At 43.9% G+C, this 24,098-nt stretch overlaps 1 protein-coding gene across 1 annotated transcript in view; it reads left to right on the forward strand.

Moving 5' to 3' along the window:
- The window catches only part of ETV6 (ets variant 6), a 35,896-nt gene extending 17,723 nt beyond the window's left edge, over positions 1-18,173 (forward strand). The window contains exons 4-6 of the mRNA XM_009879725.1: positions 11,358-11,500; positions 14,298-14,398; positions 17,721-18,173. Of these exons, the coding sequence (XP_009878027.1) occupies positions 11,358-11,500; positions 14,298-14,398; positions 17,721-17,826 (350 nt within the window). The 3' untranslated portion in view covers positions 17,827-18,173. The remainder of the gene's footprint in view (positions 1-11,357; positions 11,501-14,297; positions 14,399-17,720) is intronic.
- The last annotated feature ends 5,925 nt before the right edge of the window (positions 18,174-24,098 follow it).

Raw genomic sequence — 24,098 nt, forward strand, 5'->3', positions numbered from 1 at the left:
ATTTGTGTCAGTAATTCAGGTTTTCTTCTACAAAACAAACCTGCATCACTTTGAACCCTCTTAGTTAAACCAGGAAAATACACCTGTAGTGTTGACACTGCACTTCACTCTCTTCAGAGACAAGCCTATTTAAGTCTGAGTTTAATACTAATCAGTCAGAAGTGGCATACAAAAGTTTGCATCAGTTTATGTTAATTCAAATGCACACCTTTAAATTGGTAAGACTACTGTTTTCCATCTCTGTTGAGCGAAGAGAAGGGAGTTAGAGTTTGGCTGTGTCTAAATGTAGAGATTTAACCCCAAGAAGGGGAGGTCACATTTCAGTTTTCTGCAAGGGGCCTATTGGAAGTCACAAGTTTATGGCTTATGAAGTCCCTTCAGGAGAGGCTTCCTGGGAACACACTAGGAGCCACGTCCTCCAGCCATGCTCACACCTCTCAGAGCACTCTGGGCTTTCTAGTGGAGCACAGAACTGAGGTTCTTGGGCAGTAGTCTCCTACAGACAATGATTTTCTGCCGTTAAAAAAAAACTAAACCAGAAGTCTAAGCCTGAGGGTGAACTGAGCTTGTGAAAGAAGATAATGGAGATTCTCACATTGTTGGGTCAAAAATTATTACTCTTGTTGGGAATGCCTTTGCTGTATTCAAGTCACTCCCGTCTTTGGCGACTTCTCTAAAGTACAATTCAGAAGATAAAGCTTCATCCTTAATTCTTAAATTCCCATCATTAAAGTGTTTGGCCAGTTTTCTAATGTCAAAATGATTGTGAGGTTTTTGTAGAATGTACGTGTGAACAGGCAGAGGCTGAATTTCTTTCCCTTTTCCTAGTCATTGCCCTTCATGACCAATAAAGGTGAGGGAAAGCCAGTGGAGGATCAGAGGCAGGTTTCTTTAGCAAGATAAATGGAAGAGTGCTTCCTACCATTGTGGTGGAGCAGGAAAAGAACAACACTTGAAGCTAATACTGGAAATACCTGTCTGTTTGGTGGGAATAGGGGGATGGAGCAGGAGAATGGGACAGTGGGAAAAAAAGACATTTTTTAATACAACAGACTTTAGCTTGCAAAGTCTTCAGCTATCAAATTGTCTGTGGCCCATTCGTTACATATTCTTTGTGATTTGAGTGCTCTTTTCTACAACACCATGAGGGATATGAACCTTTTGGATCCTACTTCCCCTTACACATTTTTATTGGCAAAGACGGAGCTTGGCCTTGTCTTGCTGTGTTACTTTTACAACCTCACAGCACAACTGTTTGCAGCATGAGTCTCAGGTTTCTGCTCTTCTTCTGCCTGATCTCCTACTCGGCATTTGGGTACAAGACAGAAGCAACATACAACTGTTGTATTGTGCGATCTGGCAACCTCTTTCCTCAGCCCCAGCTTGAATTTACTGAGCTGAACAAACAGTTGTCTGTCAAGAGGTTTCTCCACATAGAAACATTGGCTTTGCTGTTCCGGTTTACCATCCTGCTTCCAACAGCAGCCAACATTCACAGAAAGAAAACTCTTTTCCCTCAGTAACCTGGACACGGATTACCATATAGGGATGAGCAGGGCTTCTCCGTCTCAGGATCAATGCTCCCTCAGTCCTCAGAGCCATTTAACCCCGTAATCATGAGACTTAGTTACTTTTTTATTGTAGTTTTATCTGCTGAATTAAGTATGTCCTGGAGTTAGATAGATACTGAGGCTGGATTGTGTCTCAACGCAGCAGTAATCCTACTGTAGCTATTTCTTTCTTTCTCAGTGTGCTGTCTGTTGTTTTGCCAATATTTTTTTTTGCCTCAGAAAAAGCTTTCAGCAAGAATACAGGAACTGATTTGATAAGGTCAAGCCATATGTCTTCCATCTCCTTTGCACCAGCTTTATTTTTCCTCCCTCTCCATTTGTGTGATGAGAGCAAGTTAGCTGAGTAGTTCTCATCACAGTCCTGAAACAAGTAACAGTATCAGCCAGCCTAATGAGCTTCATGTACCAGTTAGATAGCCTGAAGGTCCATTTGGCTTGTCCAGAAAGCTGTGCCTGTTGCACAGTATAGGATGTGGTTAAACTGCAATTAGAGCGCATCTCCATGGCAAGCCTAAACCAAGTCAGGACTTAGGAACTATCTTTTTTATTTTCCATACAAGTAAGAGCCATTAACCTTTGTGATCTTTTGGTTCTGGCTACAGTTTAAACAAATCCAGATGCCCTAGAGTAGAGTCTTCTCAGAGACTTACTGACCTTCTCCAGCAAGGGGGATCATAGAACCAGAGAATGGTTTAGGTTGGAAGGGACCTTGAAGATCATCTAGTTCCAGCCCCCCTGCCATGGGCAGGGACACCTCCCACTAGACCAGGTTGCTCAAAGCCCTATCCAGCCTGGCCTTAAACACCTCCAGGGATGGAGCTTCCACAGTTTCTCAGGGCAACATCTTCCAGTGTCTCACCACCCTCAGAGTGAAAAATTTCTTCCCAATATCTGATCTACATCTACCCTCTTCCAGTTTAAAGCCATTCCCCCTCGTCCTATCACTACATCCCCTTGTAAAAAGTCCCTCTCCAGCTTTCGTTTAGGCCCCCTTTAAGAACTGGAAGACCGCTATAAGGTGTCCCCAGACCCTTGTCTTCTCCAGGCTGAACAACCCCAACTCTATCAGCCTGTCCTTATGGGACAGGTGCTTCAGTCCTCTGATCATCTTTGTGGCCCTCCTCTGGACCCACTCCAACAGGTCCATGCCTTTCCTGTTTTGGGGGCTCCAGAGCTGGACACAGTACTCCAGGTGGGGTCTCACCAGAGCAGAGGGGCAGAATGACCTCCCTTGGCCTGCTGGCCACACTTCTTCTGATGCAGCCCAGGATATGGTTGACTTTCTGATTGCGTATTGCTGGATCATGTTGAGCTTCTTGTCAATCAGCACCCCTAGGTCCTTCTCCTGAGGGCTGCTCTTGATCCATTCCCCGCCGAGCCTGTATTTGTGCTTGGGATTGCCCTGACCAAGGTGTAGGACCTTGCACTTGTTGAACAGCATGAGGTTGTCATGGGCCCACCTCTGCAGTCTGTCCAGGTCCCTCTGGATGGCATCCCTCTCCTCCAGTGTGTCTACCTGACCAAACAGCTTGGTATCATCAGCAAACTTGCTGACGGTATACTCAACCCCACTGTCCATGTTGCCGACAAAGATGTTGAACAGCACCAGTCCCAGTACTGACCCCTGAGGAACACCACTCGTAACTGTTCTCCACTTGGATATTGAGCTGTTGACTGCAACTCTTTGAGTGTGACCGTCTAGCCAATTCCTTACCCACAGAGTGGTCCATCTGTTGAATCCTTGTCTCTCCAATTTAGAGACTAGGATATCGTGTGGGACAGTGTCAAACGCTTTGCACAAATCCAGGTAGATGACGTCAGTTGCTCTTCCCTTGTCCACTACTGCTGTAAGCCCCTCGTAGAAGACCACCAAATTTGTCAGGCATGACTTGCCCTTGGTGAAGCCATGTTGGCTGCTACCCATCACCTCCTTATTTTCCATGTGCCTTAGCAGTGTTCCCAGGAGTATCTGCTCCATGATCTTGCTGGGCTCACCAGACTGCCAAAACTTCTCAAATATGATGGATGGTGGCTTAGCAACTTAGTCTGCCAGTTCCCTCAGGACCCACGGATGTACCTCATCAGGTCCCATGGACTTGTGCACCTTCAGGTTCCTCAGGTGGTTTTGTACTTGATCTTCACCTACAGTGGGTGGTTTTTCATTTTCCCAGTCCTTCCCTTTGCCTTCTGCATCATGGGGTGGCTGTAGTCTTTGCCAGTGAAGACTGAAACAAAAAAGTTGTTGAGTACCTCGGCTTTGTCTCTATCCCAAGTGACCAGGTCTTCCGTTTCCTTCCAGAGAGGGCCCACCTCTTCCCTAGTCTTTCTTTTCTTGCTGACATACTTATAGAAGGATTTTTTGTTTGTCTTGATGTCCCTGGCCAGATTTAATTCAATCTGAGCTTTAGCTTGCCTAACCTGATCCCCCGGCTGCTTGAACGATTCCTCTGTATTCCTCCCTGGCTACGCGCCCCTGTTTCCACCCCCTATTGGCCTCTTTACTTTTGAGTATGTCCAGGAGCTCCTTGTTCACCCATGCAGGCCTCCTGGCTTTTCTGCCTGCCGCCTTCTTTGCTGGGATGCATCGCTCCTGATGATCACAGACAGCAAGCTGAAGGTCCACGGGACCTTCTGGGCCTCTCTTTCCTCCCTGTGCTTGCCTGCTCTGCCAGTGTAATCTTGCCACCTTCTTTGTGCTGGTTTTAGCATTCACTAGATCTTCCTGCACGCAGATTCAGCTCTCAAATAGCAGAAAGCCGGCTGGTGGTTTTTGCAAGGTTTGTTTTCATCTGTTTAAGTAATTTAAGTCATCTCACAGAGAAATCTAACAACAGAGACAGCACAAGGTAAGCAGCAGGAGGAAGGGAGGATAAAATGGAAGGGAGATCAGGACCTTCTCGTGGCAGCTTCTATGGCCAGATGAATTTTACTATCATTTTGATACCGTGAGCATCACCACATTAGCTATCCTAACCACGCTTCAGGTGTACTTACAGAAACCAGAGTACCAGAGAACTTCTAGAGAAGTTCTGTTCATTAGTCTCAGTTGTCAATAGCAATTGCTTGGTTCACTGTGAACAAATGCAGCTGAAGCTCAAACCACCTTGTAAAATAAAGGGGCCCAAGCTTGGGAGAACTCTTCAGCTGGTAGAAATCACAGAACCACTTAAGTCAAATGATATCACACTGGAGAAATTTTAGGCTAACCTACTCAGCAAGGGGTAAGGCCTCAGCTGATGTCAGAGGGAGTATGACAACGTTACTTTGGCATGATCTCGTCCGCTGTGAAGCCATGTTAGTTTCCAAGTCAGTCATCAGCCAGACCGAATGCGTTTTATATAATGATCTTCAGTGCAAGTTGTGGGTGGGTCTCACAAAACATTTCTGCACTTAAGAGAGGATTTTGGTTGTAGATACATGAAGAAGGTCAGCCCTGCTTCTGCGCCATGGGCCTCACTTAAACAACAGGGGTCTCAGATGCAGTGTGTGTTTTAGGAAATACTGCAGCGCAGGGGAATGTTATATTCTGAACAAAAGAGGTCTTTAGCATGTATATGCCTATACTGTTAACAGCATTATTTAGTCTAAGGGAGCAGAGATGTAAGACCTCTCACTACTGCAGCATCAAGACTACCTTGGCCAAATGATAGTAGAGAAGTCATTTGTAATGGCTGGACAAGTGTCAAAGTACTAAGAACCTAAGATCCATAATGTTTAATTTATAGATCATTCTGAGATGGTATTTCAGTTCTAAGAGATATATGTATTACTATCATATAGCCATTAGGAAGTATTTATATGCCAGTGTTCTTTAGGTGTATATTCAGAAGACTGTGCCTATAGACTTAAACAATATTTGAAATGAAGAATCTATAACACATGCTTCCACTCACACAGTGTCTATTTGACTGTCACAAGGGATTCTTAATGACAATATTACAGTTTCCCTTTTTTTTTTGAAACATTACCGAAACAGTAGTGTAATTGCGGACAGTAAACAGAGCTTTTCAGCCAGGGAAGAGAAATTGAGTTTTCATTCAAGGAGGAGTGGCTGAGCTTTGGGCACTTCTGCCATATGAAAGGAGGGGTTAAAACTAGAGCGAGGAGGCAAGCTTGCTGCTATCAGTGGGGTTTAAAGCCAGCAATTGCTGTTTATAGAAGAGATTTCTTCCTACTTCTCAAACCCCAACCGCTCTGTCTCCTCTCCCCCACCCTCTCCAGAGCTGTGCAGCTGCATATTTTTCTTGTGCCTAGTGTCAACCCTGGCAGCCAAGCAGCAGCCAGGAGACTGAGTGGGGAGGCAGCCCCCAAGGCTTTGCTCTAGCTCTGCCGACCTCGGGACTGTACAATACATGGCTGTTATTAGCAGGAGTGTGATACTGCTTCCTCTTGCACATGTAGGGCAGTGCTTATGGGGGACATTTTGAGAGCCAGCTAAGTGCTCTACACCTTATCACTACCTTGTGCATAGCTATAAAAATCCCTCTAGAAGCATTAACTGCAGGAAGACAGTTGTAGCCATGCCTCTCCATTTGAAGGTACAGTTTGCCCTAATTCCCAGCTAATTATGTAGTTCAGTCTTGCCCAGTAGTACAGCTCAGAAAATGGTAGGACATGGAAATGTCTGCTACATTGATGGGAGTCATTCCCCACCTTCCCAGTTTGGCTAGGTGGTTTGATAGTGCATCACCTTAAAGCCTCTCAGTCCCAGCTCTCTCCATAGCTAAATCCCTTTACCTTGAGATTGTACAAAGTTCAACCATCTGAGTTCACTTTAAAAAAAAAGTACATGTGTGTGTTAGGGGGAAATGATGTTTCCTTGTGCTACAGAGACATAGTTACTTTCTAAGTAAGCTTATTTTAGCCAAAAGGCAGGAAATTGCAGCATGCCCAAACAATTTAGGTACCAGCCCTGACTCAACTCCCTTATTGAATCTCCCACACTTTTAAACTTGCTGGGCCTTAGCAACATCCATGTGCTCTCTTGCCATTGCTCAATAGCCAGCACACACCCATGGAGAGTCCCCCCATGTGACTGCTCCTGTTGGAGGCCTTCTGACAGCCAAGGAAATGATTTAGTCTTCATGGAGTCATTCACACCATCCAAACTTCCCTCAAACAAGTGATTTACACATGCAAAACAACCATCCACATACAAGTCCCTCTCTCAATTTCTCCGTCCTTCCTGAAAATACATGTAACAGTTTTGGCCTTCCTGGAGGATGCAACTTTCTGTATTTTCACCAGCTTTTTGTGGAGGTGTCTCTTTTCCCCGTGGAGAAGCTCCTTTTAATAGCATTTTCTAGCATTGCTTCTTCTTGGGTTTTCACCAGTTTCATTGGATGCAGTTTACTCCAGATGGACTCTACTATACTCCAAATTCATTACACTTTCTAAGAGTTATCAGGTAGTCTTTGACCTGTAGTCTCTATTGTCCTATTAAAGATGGTCTCTACTGGCCTAATAGTGGTAGATTATTTAGTGGCTGCTCCTCTGTCAGTCAGGGAGGCCCCTCCAGAACCTCATATTTTTTTACTGTACAATCTGTGTAGAAGGATACCCAGGGCATAAATAATTTGTGATTAAAAACAACAACAAAAAAACCCCGAATGCCTATGCTCATATTCCTAAAGGTCTGCCATGAGAAATTTGAAAGAAGGCAAACGATTTAGGTATTGTGCAAACAGAGCGCATACGTTTAACTAAATTGTGCTGTCAAGCATCAGCTGGTCCATGATAACAGTGTGTACGCTCATAGCTCTCAGCAGAGGTGAGAGGAAATGTAGTGAGCCTAAATCTTTTCTCCTGGCGTCTAAAGCTAATGCTTTTTATTTCCTATTTGCAGTGACTTGAGACACAGTTGCCTTGATGCATGCCAGCTCATTAAATTATTGCAACTCAGTCATATATCTAAATTTGCTGATAGACAAGTGTAGCTTTTGAAGACAAGTTTTTAAATGGTTGTAGAAGCCAAGCAGAATTTTCAAGGATTTTCAGTTTTCCTGTTGAAGCAGATTTAGAGGTCTAAGATACTTGGGTGGTTGGGTTTTTTTGCAAATTCCACCAGTCTACTAAATATCTCTGCAAGTCTGTGCAACTCAGTCAGTTTAGAATATGGGATGGGACCCTTGATCACTTGCGACTTTTCTTGTGAAGATCTCAAGATGCAGATTGAGTTTTTCTCATTTGAGGAATATTTATATTCAAGCTTAGCCTGAACCCATTCTAAAAATTAAGTCAACAACAAAAAATAAATGTGCACTTGAATCCTACCTCTTCTTATAGTCTGAAGGTCTATTGTTAGTCCAATAATTTGCCCCCCAGACACCTTGGGCTGATTTTTTTTGTGCTTTCTTGTTTTTGTGAAGGAGAGGGGCACAGTGTATGTGTGGGGGGGAAGTAATGACAGCCAAAATAATAACCAAAGCCGTTAGGTTCGACTAGAATTTACTTGCTAGCCACACTGAGGTGAATGTGCAGCCCTGGCACAGTGTGATGCGCATTGCATGTGCAATTCCAGTCAGCTGTCAAGGATCCATTAGCTCCTTGAAACTCTTCCAGGGACCACTGTAGAGAGGATATTAGTGGTCTGCCATCCACCTCAGTAAGAGTTGTATTTATACACTTGGAAATGTTCTAGAGCATAGTTAACAGCAGTATACTGCTGATTAAAAACAACATTGCATATTGCAAATAATGAGGTGAAAGTAAAGTTTAGTGTAAATCATATCTTTGCAGAACTGTAAATATTAGCTATAAGCTACTATAGTCAAAGGGTGTCTGCCCTGGGCTGCACGTTCAAGAATATGACAGAGCCTGACATTGACTTGCCTCTGTGGGAGTGTCATCCCTGCAGCTGACCCCAAGGGGGGCGATTCCATCCAGGACTAGCAGTCCACAAGCAAAACCAAACGACTGAAATTGAGATGCCAGATTCCTGCAGCACTCTCCTGATGGGGCCATATGCCAACCAACCACCTCAGCAAACTTCCAGCACAGTCCAAAAGCGCTGGTTCAACAACAGACCCCCACATCCTTCCTCTTGTCCCTTAGGTTTCTAATCCATTCCTGCCTTGGTCAAAAAGTTACTCTTTTTTCTGTGATGAATATCAGCTAACTCAATATTTTCTGATTTGAAACTGCTCCCACCAAGACAGACCTCTCCTATAGATGAGGTAGGGCCAGCCTGAGCCCACCACAAGTGTTTAGCCCAGTACTAACCACTGATGGTTGTGGTGAATGGATTTATCGCTGACATAGACAATCATGTCCCCTTTACAGTGATTTTAATGAAGGACTGGATAGAAAGAAAGCATGGTGATCTTTGAGAAATGCTGATCTCAAACAGTGAATTCAGCATGAATTGTTGACATATACTATGCAGGTTTTGTTGTTAAAGTTATCACAGATTACACAGGATGATGGGGAAAAAAAGGTAGTTTCTGGAATGCAGCAGTATTACTAACTCTGATCAACTAGTAAAATATGCCCTGGGGAGTCAGAGCTAGATGAATAGAAGGAAAAGGAAAATAAAAAACAGTTAAAGTTTTTGTTGGCTTTTTTAAAATTAAGGTGCTTGCACTAAAAAATCATTTTCTGTACAAACTTTCTTTGAAAGATTTTGGGAATGTGTCAAGGAACCACTCACATGGCCCTTACTAGCCTATTATCTGACCATCTCCCACATTATTAAAAGGCGCAAACCAGTAGAGCAATATAATCTTCCTTCCTTTGTTCCTTATAAATGAAGTCCAGAAAAGGAGGTTTTTTCTAATATGTGCGTGTCTAAGAGACATAAGTAAGTGTGTGTGTGTGTGTGTGTGTGTGTGAAAAATTATTGATGGAAGGGTGATGGAAGAACTGGGGTTTGTGAATTTGTGAGAGAAAAGATGACCGAAATTGTAGTGTTAGTCTGAGACTTTCAACTTCACGCTTTTCTACAGACCTCCTGCATAGTCCAGGGGAAGTCAGTTGTGCCCAGAGCTGCATGAGGGATTAGCCACAGCTGTGTTTGGCATTGCGGCGTTTAATTGCAGCCAGCGACCTGCTTGGTATCCACAGCCGTGGGTTAGGCAGCTGGGCTACATATGCGACTTGGGGTGGGGGGACAGGGAAAGGAAGGCTTCTCCGCGTCCGTCTGCCAAGAAGGGACCCCTCTAGGCTGGTCGCTGGCAAATGCATGCAGAGGAAAATTAGTTTCTGTCCTGGTCCCAACTGCAGGTACCTTATTCTGGGTGAGAGGGAGGAAGCTATCACTGAACATTTGCATCCATGAATGAAAAAAATGGAAATTGGTTTCATTTTTTAAATTAAAACCCCCAAAAAATTCAAATGGGAATGGACATTTTTTCTGTGAAAAATGTTAATGAAAATATGGTTTTTCCAACCAAAAAATCTGACTGCAGCTTTCCTTTCACATTCCTCCTCTTGTAGCTGTCACGGATGACCATCAGGGTAGGTTTCAGCTAGAACGGAAACCTACAATTTTTGCTAGATGTCATCTCTTCAAAACAGGCTGCTTTGTTCTTTGTAGGACTGGTAGGGATAGTCTATAGTAAGGGCACTGGCAAACTCAACTCTGGATTTAGATACAGTACAGGTTTCAGAGATACTCTTTACAATTCAAAAGTGGGAAATGCATCAATAATGTTAATTTCTCTAACCATTTCAGGAGTGCTCATTAAATGTGTTATGCATATCCCATTTCAAAAAGCATTTTATATTCTTACACTGAACATGTCATCATCCCCATTGTAACACATACCAAACCCAGACAGCTAGGAATAGAAAGACAGGCTGACAAGAATCCATTTTAGCATCTAGAAGCTAGATGTCTTTGGTTGCATGCCCTTTGACCACTCTAACAAGCCATCTCTCAGAAATTGGTTTTGCTTTCAAAGTAAAATGCAACTATATGACCATCTTAGGGACCTGGACAGTTGAGCTATAAAACCTCTGTTTTTTCTGACAGCAGCAGAACCCCCAGCTCTGTGCAATTCACTTTCCGTATTTTGTAGTTGCCCTTACGTGCACACGCACATCGCAAGCAGGAAGTAGGAGCAGCTCAGCTCTTGGCTTCCCCAGTCTCAAGAGACTGCTATGAAACTGAAAAACACTAAACTAAAACCTAAGTGTCTGTTAGACCTTTAATTAGCGACCTAAGGAGTGTTTGCCAAGAGGAAATTTGAATTCAATTATCCAAATAGAAAGTATTTAACCTCTCAGTCGCACTCAAGTAATTATAATACTTGGGGGTTTTTTTCAGGGACCTTAAAAAATAAAACAAAAAGTAAATTAAAAAATGGTGGAAGGTGTCAACTTTATATCACATTGATCATATAAAGGAAAGCTGGAACATTGCCCGTGCTTTAGACCCCTCATGTTAGCACAGAAATGGGCAGCCTCAAGCAGGGAGAGCAGGTTGCAAGATTCTTGATTTCCCCACTGAAACAGCCAGCAACAGTATCAGGGCCAACAGTGGTGGTTTTATGTGCATCAGTACAATAATAAACACACAACTAAGATCAGCAGGTCATCTCATGCAGCTTTCAATGTGATGAAGATGCTTAGTCAATGTCAGAGGGACTAGGACTCATGAGAAGAGGCTGTATATTCCAGTACATTCTGTAAACATCGGTCAGTACCAACCAGGCCATTTGCATTTCACATTGCACCAGCTGTTTCAGCCCTGATCCCAACTGTCCTTTCACTACATATCCACCCAAAAGTTTCCAGAATTTATCCCAAGGTAAAAAAGTCAATATTTTCTTGCTCTTCTCTTCACAGACTGTAGGTTGCTTTGGGATTATGTTTATCAGCTGCTTTCTGACAGCCGGTACGAAAATTTCATCCGATGGGAAGATAAGGAATCCAAAATATTTCGGATAGTGGATCCCAACGGGCTGGCCCGGCTGTGGGGAAACCACAAGGTAAGGAAGCAATGCAATTTTCTTCCTATGGCACGTCACTTCTTCTAACAACACAGATTCACTTACAAACAGGGGAAGAAGGAAGAAAGCATGTGCATATAAACTACTGCTGGAAAGTTGTAATCTTTCATTCTATGCACATGAGAAATATAAAGCATCCAGCCTCAAGCACTAAAACCTATCCTTCATATGGAGAACCTGTTGGTTTGGTTAAAAGGCATTTAGTTATAAATGCATTTAATTATAAAATTACAGGAGTGCAACAATTAACGGTCCTTCTCTCTCAAGGCATCTCGTTTCTTCCCGAAACCTGATCCTAAGGATGTTCTGGTTAGATGTGATCTACAAGGAGCTGTATACTACATCACGGCAGGAGCTTTCTGTCTGTGTTCCTGTCTGCACCAACATTCAGATTTCACATGCTGTCCTGTGACAGACACCAGATGCTGCAAGATTACCCTTTTAAGAGGGTAATTCTGCTTTGTTCTCTAGAAAGCAGTTACTGATTTTTGCAGTTTGGGGCTAAATATGTATAGCTATATCTATATGAGTGCATGCATATGAGTGTATTCATATGAGTAGTCAGCATGGATTTACAAAGGGGAAATCATGCTTGACCACCCTGATATCTATCTACGATGAAATGATTAGCTCGGTGGATGCAGGGAGAGCAGGAGATGTAGTTTATCTTGACTTTAGAAAGGCTTTTGAGACTGTCTCCCATAAAATTCTCATAGACAAAATAATGAAGTATGACCTAGGCAAGAATACAGTGAGGTAGACTGAAAACTGGCTGAACTGCTGGGCTGAAAAGGTTGTGATCAATGGCACAAAATACAGTCACCAGTGATGTTGCCCTGGGGATTGATTCTGGATCCAGTACTGTTCAACATATTCATTAATGAACTGGATGATGGGACAGAGCGCACCCTCAGCAAAGTTGCAGACAATACAAAACTGGGAGGAGTAGCTGATAGACCAGTGGGTTGTGCTGCCATCCAGATGGACCTGGACATGGTGGAGAAATGGGCTAACAGGAATTTCATTAAACTTAACAAGGCACAATGTAAAGTACCCCACCTGGGGAGGAGTGACCTGAGAAGGTGTGGGATTTTACATTTCCCCTTGTTAGGTTTCATGAGACCCCAGGTGTGGGACTAGGAAGGTAGTCAGACCCTGGAGCAGGTTGCCCAGAGGAGACTCTGGAGTCTCCATTCTTGGAGATGTTCAAAACCCAACTGGACACAGTCCTGAGCAACCATCTTTGGTTGACCCTGCTTTGAGCAGAGGAACTGGACTAGGTGATGTCCAGAGGTGCCTTCCAACCTCAACTATTCCGTGATTCTGTATATGAGTATACATAACATATAATCTTGATAAGGTCAAGATCTTCTCATGTGACTCATGGCTTACAAGAACATCTGTCGTAGAGGTCTTGGGCTGCAACACTGAGAATGGAGAGTTCTGCTCTTACCGCATCTCCATGCTAATAATCAGGGCTTACCATCATGTCTCACGCTGAAGCTATTTCAGACCACTAGCCACTTGGGAGACACGGTGGCCTTTTAGCATGTGAGAAATGGAAAAAGCAGACATGCTGTTTCAGGGGGATTCCCAATGAGCGGAGTCTAGATTTTGCAGGGAAAAAATTGTCATTGTTAGTGTTTAACTGCCACAGGAGCTCTTTAAGTGGCCTCCCTTAGCAGAGCTGTTGCGGTCAGGGCAAGCAGAGGAGGTCTGTTCTCAGGGGGCATTTTAGACAGGTGGATCAGTCTCATTTAATAAAGCCAGGTCAACACTACAGACTCCTGCCTGATCTTGGACTGCCAGAGCTGTGCCAAGCCAAACTCCTCTAACATGGAGACTCACAGAGCAAAAGCGTGCTTCTACTAGTTTGGCATGTTTAGCCCATGGCAAGGCAGCTGCTTTATACTCATGCAAATACAGCTTTGCCAGTATAGTTGTCTCTGCTGGGAGTTTCTTTGCCAGCATAGTAACCAGTGCTCCTTGTACCAGAAAGATGCTCTTCATGTAGACATAGCCTAAGGGACTGATCCTGCTATCCCAAGTCAGTACTATGGGGGTTGCCCACAAACAGCTCTGCCAGTGCCCATCACTTCTGCCTTGTGATATTGAGCTTCAGCAGGGCTATACCTCAGTCAACATGCAGTGCTCTGACTATGGACTTTGGGGTCAGAAGCTCCCAAAATGAAGAGGAGGCTCTGTCATAGAAACAGATGTACCACCTAATGGGCTTCTTGATTTGGATCTGTATAACAAGAGGAGAAACACGCTGTCAGTCTCCACAGGGCTCTGTAAGCATTAACTAGTTAATGGAGGGGAATCCCAGAGGAACAGTGCTTTTAACAGGGATTGCTGACAGATTCAGTTATTAGCCACTGTTCTTACATTTTTACAAAAGGTGGTTTCATTAAGAACAGGTCTGTCACATCCCACTTGGCATGAGCATCTCCCTCCATCTAATGTCTCCTCTTGTGGTTGATGAAGCCTTTTGTTATCTGTGATCCAAGAAACTGTAGAAAAACCTCACTTCACATTTTTGTTGGACTTCCTTGCTTAAATTGCCCTGAATGAAAATAGACCCATAAAAATTCGGTGATGAGGACTGGAGGGGCAGGATGGGCCTGCAAACATCAGAAGAGTGGAACATGTAATTTCTTGAACTGACTTCGTTAGTTTAGCTAGCTGTGATAGTTCTGCAACTCCTTTGGGGGCTTAGGAAGGTTTTAATGAATCATCTCACTACTTTTTTTCCTTTTTCTTTTGAAAAAAACAGAACAGAACAAATATGACTTATGAGAAAATGTCCAGAGCCCTACGCCACTACTACAAACTAAATATTATCCGGAAGGAGCCAGGACAAAGGCTTTTGTTCAGGTAATTTTTTCATTTCTTTGCCATTCCTTTCTGCAGACAATTAGTTTTTGAAGATGGAGGATGGAATTGTGTGTGGGATACTTCATTGCCACAGCTATAACACAGGTGACAATGGGCATATATTTGTAAAAGCTGTCTAGACCAGTGCTTCCCAGCTTTCAAGGCAACTGCACCAATTTACAAAAATATGGGCCTGTTTCAATGATCAGTGGACTCAACAGAAGTCTTTTCAGTTGCTTCAAGCAGGCTGTGCCCTTGTTTAAGACTTTAGCTAAATGATTCATGATCTCAGCCAAAGTGCTGGAAAACCCACTCCAAATTCACTTCTCAGAAACAGCTGCTGCTGAAAGCTAAGGAGGGATAAGGCATTTCCTCAAGTGCATCAGCACCACAGAAAAGAAGTGCTGATTACCATGTCTTCAGCAGTGCTGCCTTCAAGGAAGAGAGGGACCTCCAAGAGCTGTACATAAAACCTAACACATCAGATTGGATGATACAACCAAGAATTTAGGAAATAGTGCCTGAAACAGTGTTAGAGCAGGGAGTTACTTGTCAAAACTTGAGTGCAGCTGGAAGAGTGCGCGAGCACTCCGGTTCTCTTCAGACAAGACCAGCAAATCCTAGTGCGTACGTCTTACCCACAGAGCACTGAACTCAGACCAAAGACTCCTTTGATGTCAGTGGTCTGGATCTAGTAATGTGCTTGGAAATTATATCAATAGGAAGGCAGTCTTGGAGTTTGTTTTCTTAAATAGCTAACAGAACTGCATTAGCACTCAAACTATCTACGGCTGAAAAGGTTTCTGTGGAATGTCTTGTTTATGTCAGCTCTTAGAAGGAGACTTAGATGGGGGAAGGAGAGTGAAGGGAAGAAGGACTCACAGGCAGATTCAACTGCATGATTTTAGGGGTTTTTGTGGAAAGTTAAAACAAAGTTGCTTCATTAGCAGCAGTATCAAGGAAGGCAGCCTGGATCGCGATGGCCTTGTGTGAAAACTGATGTCCCGGGGGAATTCTGTGATGCTGAACAGTGAATGTGCTTATCTTGGAGCCTCTCCTTTGGTGGGGGCACAAACAAAACAGGAGTCCATCTCTTCTCAACCAGGCTGCCAATTTTCTCAAAACTGTAGAAGCTTTATACCCTTGGAGACCTCAGTTCCTCTGTCAGACTTGCCCAAAATTGACCAACAGATTCAAAGGTCACCAGGGAGCATAAAACATGAGCATATAAACCTCATTTCCTTTGGAAACTGGAAAATAAAACAACAAAGCATTTTTTGCACAATTCCCAATAAAAACTTATTGATGTTGTTTTCTTAGACCTATTTATATCTGAAGAGAAAAAGAAGAACAGCTGCAAAAAATCAAGCCATTAATGTGCCTTTCTTGGCTATTTCTCACAAGCACAGAAATAATAGGAAATAAGATTTTATAAGTAACATGCAGGCAGTTGTCATCTGCAGATATCTGTACAGAGCTTTAAGTAAAATGGAGTCAGAGAAGGGATTTCTAATAGGTTGCCTGAGTGCCTTCTGCAACAAAAGAGATCACAGCTACTGTTTCTTCATTCACTTGTAGTTCACTTGGGTTTTTTTTAATTTTAATCAAATGCTATTACAAATACCCATGCTTTTAGTTCCTTGACGTGACTTAGAACACAGACCAGAAAGAATACCCCAAGTACTGTGGTACGGTTCACATCAGCCCATTTCCTATATCGTTTAGGAAACAGATCAGACGGAAGGTAGGGAGGGCAGTGGGATCACTCTCTGTTTTGATTTCATCCTCACGCAAGGTCAAAAAGACAAGCAAAGGGTTTAAATCAGGGCACAATCTGGCCAGTAGGCTTTGGTGCGTTTTCACTGTGTAACCAGGGACTGATTCACTGCTTCTGTATGCTATTTTTTCACCACCGTAACACCATTTAGATCAGCAGCGTTCTTCCAGCATACAAATGGGAGTGACACAGCAGTGAGTCACAGCCCTTTTATTTTTTTCCTAAATGCATATGTGCACATGATTTCCAAAATTAGAAGAGGTGGCAAAAGGTTAGTTCCAGGCTGTGCTGTGCGTTTGCTGAGAGACTTCAGATTTTTCAGATGGAAAACTCTCAGCTTTATAACCTCAGAGGCAGAAGAGGAGGCAAGTCTTGCCCATTAGCTTCAGCAGTGATTTTTCTGGGTCAGTGATAGTAACAAGGCTCCTGTCAGTTGGTTTTGTTTTCACTGGGGCAAAGATACTGAGCATATCATCAACCTGAAATAAAATCAGCTCCTCTGATTAACACATTTTGTATTGCTGAATGTTAGCCAGTACATCGTTAATGAAAGACTGAAATTTTGTAACACTTCCAGCATAAACATCTTTCATCCTAGTTTCTCCAGAAGTACTTATGGGGTAGGAAAGTGATTTGTGTTTGAACTACGATTTCATCCTTCCTGTGCCACTCTCTCTTCCTACGCCATTAAATCCAGAAAGAAAAAGCAGAGCTTTTCCATATTATCTGCGTGCGGTAGGACACAAAAGCATCCTGGCAAAGATCAAGACTGCAGACTTGATCTGCAGGCTGGTGGATGTCCCTTCCCATTTCCTACTGCTGCCATGCCTCCCCAGAGGCAGTTTCTGTTTCTAGCCCCCTGCAGACTTACTGCATCAAGACATTAGTGCTGGGAGCCATGACATTCATTTACAGAGGATGTGCTTCATTACGATTGTACTTGCTGCAATCACACGGGAAGAGACTGTCTTTGCTCATGGTTCCCTAGCCCAAGAGCTTTTTCTTTCAGGGTTTTTTCCATTTCCCAGAACTTGTTCTGACTTGGTCCTTGGCTTTTTCCACCACTGTTCCTTTGGTGTTTCATATTGCTCTTCATTCACCTACACATGAGCCTGCACAAACTAGTAGCCTCTGCGTCTCCATGCCTTGCAAGTGCTTTTGCTTTGAAATGTGCTGGCCATAAAGGTCTTTAATGTTTCTGTCACCAGACACCATAAACAAGTGTACCTGTGGCATCTTACATGACAACAGCAAACAATATGAGGGAGAAGAAGTAAATATCATCACGGAAAAGACTATGGGGTTTAGTTCAAATTTGGACATTAAAAGAGCAGGGGTTAAATGCCTGTGATTTTTTTTTTGTTTCCTTTCAAGGTATGGAGGAGGGAAGACACAAGTAGGCTGGGGAGAAGCTGGGAAATACTAAGGCATTGGGAGGATACAGCAAAGATGATTTCGGGAGCTGTAGAGCTCAGGGGCCTCAATTTCTTGATGAACGTAAAAACTGAGACCACTGGGAAATCCGCTTGTTTCTCTGTTTTGCAGGTTCATGAAGACCCCAGATGAGATTATGAGTGGCCGAACAGACCGCCTTGAGCACCTTGAATCCCAGGAACTGGATGAACAAATATACCAAGAAGATGAGTGCTGAAGGGAACTGGTGCACCGCCTCTGTGGGCCTATGGAAGAAACATCTGCCCGGATGGCTGGCACAGTTTGGGAGGGGAAGCAGCAACACAGAAGCAGTACTTGGGATTGCCGCTTAGCTTGAAAACCACGCAGGACCTGAAGCACCTTAACAAAACAAACTAACAGGCAGAAGTGGTGCTGGCAGAAAAGTAAAGGGGAGAAAGCCTGGACTTATGCACTACTTCACTGTTCCTACAAAGTCTCCCATGAGTTCTTTCTTTCTTTTCGGTTTGTTTCAGTTTTGGGGTTTTTTTGTTGTTTTTTCCCTAATAAACATGCAGTTTGACTTTCCTTATCTCACATAGGACAAGACATCAGATTATGCTTTTTTTTTTTTTGAAGGCTTTCCTATGGAAATAGAGTGCTTTTATTTTCTGTGCAAGTCTCATGACATAACACCGCATAAAACAATAGCAACACAGAAGGGATTTGCTCAAGGGTTCCAGTTTGCTCGGATCAATTTACATGTGCTGCCACTGGGAAATGTGTTGAAGCTACCAAAAGAATTCACCACACATACTTGTCAAATGAAGAGGAGTCACCCTTCACGTGTGGGGTGGGATATCATCCCAGCATAGCTTGGGCTCACAACGAGTCCTGTGAGTGGCTATTAACTGCTGGAATATGGACCAAAACCAATCACCTAAGTGCTCCAGGGAGGAGAAAAATAAATGTGACAAACCTCTGCAATAGACTGATGTTGACGTTTTCCCTCCCTCTAGCAAAGAAGTGATAGAATGGAGCGGGAGGGAGGGAGGGCAGGGACAAATACATATATATATGTGTGTATATAGAAATGTTTCACATATATATATGTAACCCACACAATATATCCACAATGCAGAATTTCAGCTCAAAGCCTTCTGTAAAAAAGCAAAGGCTGAAGCATCTGTAATTACAAAAGGGAGGGGTATTTCTTATACCTGCTAGCAATTTTGGGGTGAAAGGTGAAGGACTGTTTTTTGCATCGCAGGGAGAAAGCAAGGGGACCCGTTGCATGGTTTGTATTACTCAGAAACCTCTCCAGGATCATTTTGTGCTGCTGGAGAGGTAGATGATTCACCAATCTGAAAAGTGGTAGAGAACTAGAGACCAAATAGCTATACTTATATCTTGTAATTGATTTTGGCTTTGTTTTGGAATTTGTTTTTTTTATGCCTCCCACTGCCCTCCCCCACCCCAGACCTCTGCCACAAGGGAGCTTGTCTCAGCTTGCCCATTTTTAACATGACTTAAAAGACAAGAAAAAAAGAAACTCTACAGCTGTCTTGTTTTCTTGGGTTTTGGTTTTGTTCTGGCTGCAAGGTGCCCCATTTTTTACACCCCCGATTTGGTTTGCTGCACTGAGGGTGCTTTGCATGAGACGAACTATGCCTAGTTGGTCGCAGGCAGCTCAGCAGTCCTTGATGCCCCATACAAGAAAAGCTACTGGCCTTTTTCATTTCACATTGCTTGGACCACCGTGACGGGAAAGTCTGTGGTGTCCGGGTGTCCAGCAATCCATCATCAGTGGTCCTTTCAATGGAAGGAGAATCTAGCAGCAGAAACGAGGCTTGCAAAGGGAGAAGATGTACAGAGAAACTGTGCAGGAATCACATGGTGTCTGGAAGAAAGTACGTCCGCACCAGTTCATTAAAAACAGAAAGCCTCTTTTATGGGAACATGCATATTAGGAATGGAAAAAATCAGTGGGCTAATCTAACGCATTTCAGCCAAAAAACAAGGTACATTCCCATGATAGAGCTTTTATCAGCTGTTAAACCAACACAACATTTGATCTTGCCACATATTTAACAAGAGGGTTAATCTATCCTGGAAAAAATGGCACTCGGCAATTAATAGTGTCCCTTGTGTTTAAACAGAGATAGTCCAATCTCATGAAAGACTTAATATTTAGTCACAGGTCATAGAAGGAAAAGCTTTGCTAAGGATGTAAATAGGCATCGTACAAAGAGGAGAGATTTTTCAGAGCCAGTATCCGATGAGGAATGACAGGGCGTACATCTCTCCCTAAGCCACATTTTTTTATTAAGTCATAGTCAATATGTTACAAGTCCCAGCACACCATGTACTTGACTTTTTCTGCCTCAAAAGAAAAGACACAGGAGTGCATATCAGAAAGATGAGCAGACAACCTGTCGCTTGTCTCTGCCATGACTCTGAAGTCCTTGGAGCTCAGGAGGTGTGAGATTAGGTGACACTGAGGGGACCTCAGTGGTCGCAGATCTGAAACCAAGGGGCCAAGGAGTTACTCTGCTCTGTCACCCTGCTCAAGGACACCCAAGCTGTGGCCATGTTTCAGAAGGTGGGGTGAACAGGGTGTGGTGAAGAGGAATACAAATGACAGATGAAGTTTGATCAGAAGTATCAATGTAAAGAAGCTCTTGCTGGTTTCTTGTGTTTCTTAGGGTGTTCAGTGGTAGAAAGAAACCAAGTTTGTGCAGAGAACGATTCGTATCTTTTATTGATCTGGCTGTGACAACTGCATAACTGCATTATTTTCTTTTGCCTGCTGCAGCTCCTGTTACAAGATGGTGAAGAAAAAAAAAAAAAGACAGTAAGGACCTTCTATATAAAGTGCTCTGATGAGCCACAGGTTTTTGTCATGGTCAAGGTGCACACTGCAAAATACAGAGAACAAGAGACAATCCACCAGTATAAGCCCATATGCTCACTGTGTATGCTAGCAAACAATGTTTGTCCTCAGCACTGGGTAAAACAAGAGAAAGCAAGGAATCCTGAAATCACACATGTTGTCCTGTAGGAAATTTTGTAGAGGAAATGTTCACCTTTAGCTTCCCAGCTGCCTTCTGGCCAGTCTGCGTGGTGCTGCAGTGAGTGGGTCCGGTGACACTGCAGCTGCAGGGGTTGGGACGTGTTGTGGGAGCTGCAGGATTTGATCTGCTCTTGGGGTCTTGGAAGCAAGTTTACCAGCTGTGCCTAAATAAAATAAAATAAAACCAGGACAGAGCAACTGCAGTAGACAGGTTCCCTTGTACCTCACATCCGAATGGCAGAGTGCAAACAGAGCATTTAATGTACTGATCTACAGGAGCACTTGGCTGTCCGTCTGGGCTAGCAAAGGTAACACTGTCTTCCCACCAACCCTGACACCCACCTCCCCTCCCCAGTTTCTGATTTCCCAGTGTAGAATTTGCTAGCAGCAAAGCAGCCAAACTTTCTGCCTTTGCCACCAAAGCAGGTGGGAAAAGGGAGAAAGAGATTCATCCTTGGAGAAACGCAAAAGCCATCTGGACATGGTCCTGTGCAGCTGCCCCTAGGAGTCCCTTCCAACCTCAACACCTAACAAAGGAACTTCACATTGTGCAGTTAACTGGGACCTTCATTGCCATCAGTTTGCTACAAGTCTGAACAAGCCACAAGCCAGTCAGGTAGGACACGCTGTAGTTCCACAGCAGAACATTTTCTTGACTTAAGTTTGAAACCTTTTGACTGTCTCTCCATCCAAAGAACACTACTGGGGCCCATTCTGTGAACACTAAGTCGCTGCCACCCTCCCCAGATTTCAAACTCCACGCATGCATTCTCCAGATCTTTTTGTCAGATTGCAACCATGTGCAAATCCAGAATGCATCAGTTCAAGGTCTTTTTTTTAAATAAAATTCTAGTCTGTTTTTATTGATGATGGCTTTTTGTTTTTTTACGGTGTGGGGCTAAGGGACTGAATCAAATGAATGTAACAAAACAAAAACAAACAAAAAAGCCTATTCTCAGGGCCAGTGAGTTGCAAATAATTTTTAAAATGCCTGTAATTACATCATCTCAATAAAAAAAATTTAATATAAAAGCGGGAATGCCAAATTTTGTTGCTGCAATCTTTGCTACAAGGTCCTTTCTTTTTAAGAACTATGATACCCAAGTATCTACAGCACGTAGCAGCTGTCTTCAATCAGGAAAAGAAACCTGCAGGTTTCCCATGCCCAAACATGTATGAACAGTGCCTGGATCTTCCTGGGGAAGCGTTGTTCAGAAAAGTTAAAGCTGTCCCTTGGATTATTTACTTTGCTGTCTGGAGAGTAAGAGTTTGGAGAGGAGCAGAGCACCTCACTAGCGCCTAGATGGGTGTACCTGGTTCTCCTCCCTTCTCTTGGTGAGACTGTAGAAGTGAGGAAACAAAAATGAAGCCGTGCAATGACTCTGTTGCAGCTTTTTTATCCTGCTAAACTGGCCAGGTCAAGGAGTTTGAAAGCAAGAGCTTTTCCTGCAGTATTCATCTTTACAAACTAATGTAGACACTCTGTCACCCCTTCCAGCACAGGGAGACCTTATTTTCCTGTCTTCACCCATGACCAGGCAAGGCACAGGGATGGCAGTGCCACCAGGTGCTGGGTGCCCAGGGGACAGCAAAGTGAGGCAGCACAAACTGCTCACTGCTGTCCTTCTCTCTCTATGGCAGTCCTTCTCTCCTGCAGAGTGGGGTTACCAGTCCTTATGGCAGTGTGAGGTCTGTGGAGGGTTTCTTAATGTGTCGCTCCTCATAGGTGTTACCAAACGCCATGGCAAACACATCTGGTCAGTGAGGCCCAGCTGTTGGCCATGTCTGGTGCTCTCTGCTGGGAGCAATTTGTGGTGGGTGAAGTCATCCAGATCCCAGCTACGTCTCAGGATAAACCGATGATGATCTGGTTGATGTGTGGGTTATCCATTCAGCTGCTCCTTGCCCAGTATTTGTTCTTGTTTTGTTTTTTAATTTGTTGTTTTAAAACCACAAAGCAAAGGAATAAGCACTAAACAAACCCCTCTCTGAAACAACACAAATAGCAAGAAAGATATTGTGTGTTGCTCCGTAATTCATTCCCTTCAGGCCATTTGCCTTCATTTTAGAAGAGGAAATAGATGTATTCTACACCCTCTCACAGCTTTCTACTCACTGTGAACAATAACAAACGCTGCAGGTTGAAGGCGTACAGAAGTTCTCAGTGTTTCTGGTTATCGGTACAGTGAGGATGAGGCTTAGCTCAAGGATTAGTCTTTAGCCCACAGACGTTAGAGAGCATCCTTTGGAGGCTGCATGACAGAAGATGCCCAGCAGCAAATGCTCTCCCATTTTCAAAATTAATTCAGCTGTAAAGGAAAGCTACCAGTTCAACACCAGCGCTGGGGTCACAGATGATGAACAAATACAGGCTGGGGGGAATGGATTGAGAACACCTCTGAGGATAAGGACTTGGGGGTATTGGTGGATGAGAAGCTCAACACAAGCCAGCAATGTGTGCTTGTAGCCCAGAAAACCAACCATATCCTGGGCTGCATCAAAAGCAGCGTGGCCAGCAGGTCAAGGGAGGTCATTTTGCCCCTCTACTCAACTCTCATGAGACCCCACCTGCAGTACTGCATCCAGCTCTGGGGCACCCAACATAAGAAGGACGTGGACCTGTTGGAGCCAGTGCAGAGGAAGGCCACAAAGATGATCAGAGGGCTGGAGCAACTCTCTTATGAAGACAGGCTGATAGAGTTGGGGTTGTTCAGCCTGGAGAAGACAAGGCTCTGAGGACACCTTACAGCAGCATTCTGGTACCTAAAGGGGGCCTACAGTCTTCAAAAAGGGCAAGAAGGATGACCTGGGAAACTACAGGCCAGTCAGCCTCACCGCCATCCCTGGAAAGATGATGGAAGAGCTTGTTCTGGGTGTCATCTCCAAGCACCTGGAAGAAAATAAGGTTATCAATCAGAAGTAGCCAACACGGATTCACCAAGGGGAAGTCATGTCTGACTAATCTGATAGCATTCTACGATGAAGTGACTGGATGGGTGGATGAGGGGAGGACAGTGGATGTTGTCTACCTTGACTTTGGCAAGGCTTTCGACGCTGTCTCCCACATCATCCTCACAGGCAAGCTTAGGAAGTGTGGGTTAGATGAATGGACAGTGAGGTGGATTGAGAACTGGCTGACAGATAGAGCTCAGAGGGTTGTGGTTAGTGGTGCAGAGTCTAGTTGGAGGTCAGTAACAAGTGGGGTCCCTCAGGGGTCAGTACTGGGTCCAGTCCTGTTCAACATATTCACTGATGATCTGGATGAAGGGATAGAGGGTACCATCAGCAAGTTTGCTGATGACACAATATGGGGAGGAGTGGCTGACACACCAGAAGGCTGTGCTGCTTTACAGCGAGACCTGGACAGGCTGGAGAGTTGGGCAGAGAGAAACCTGATGAAATTCAACAAGGGTAAGTGTAGGGTCCTGCACCTGGGGAGGAATAATCCCATGCATCAG

The sequence above is a fragment of the Charadrius vociferus genome, unplaced genomic scaffold, assembly GCF_000708025.1.
Source record: "Charadrius vociferus isolate BGI_N301 unplaced genomic scaffold, ASM70802v2 scaffold90, whole genome shotgun sequence".
NCBI classification, from domain to species: Eukaryota; Metazoa; Chordata; class Aves; order Charadriiformes; family Charadriidae; genus Charadrius; species Charadrius vociferus.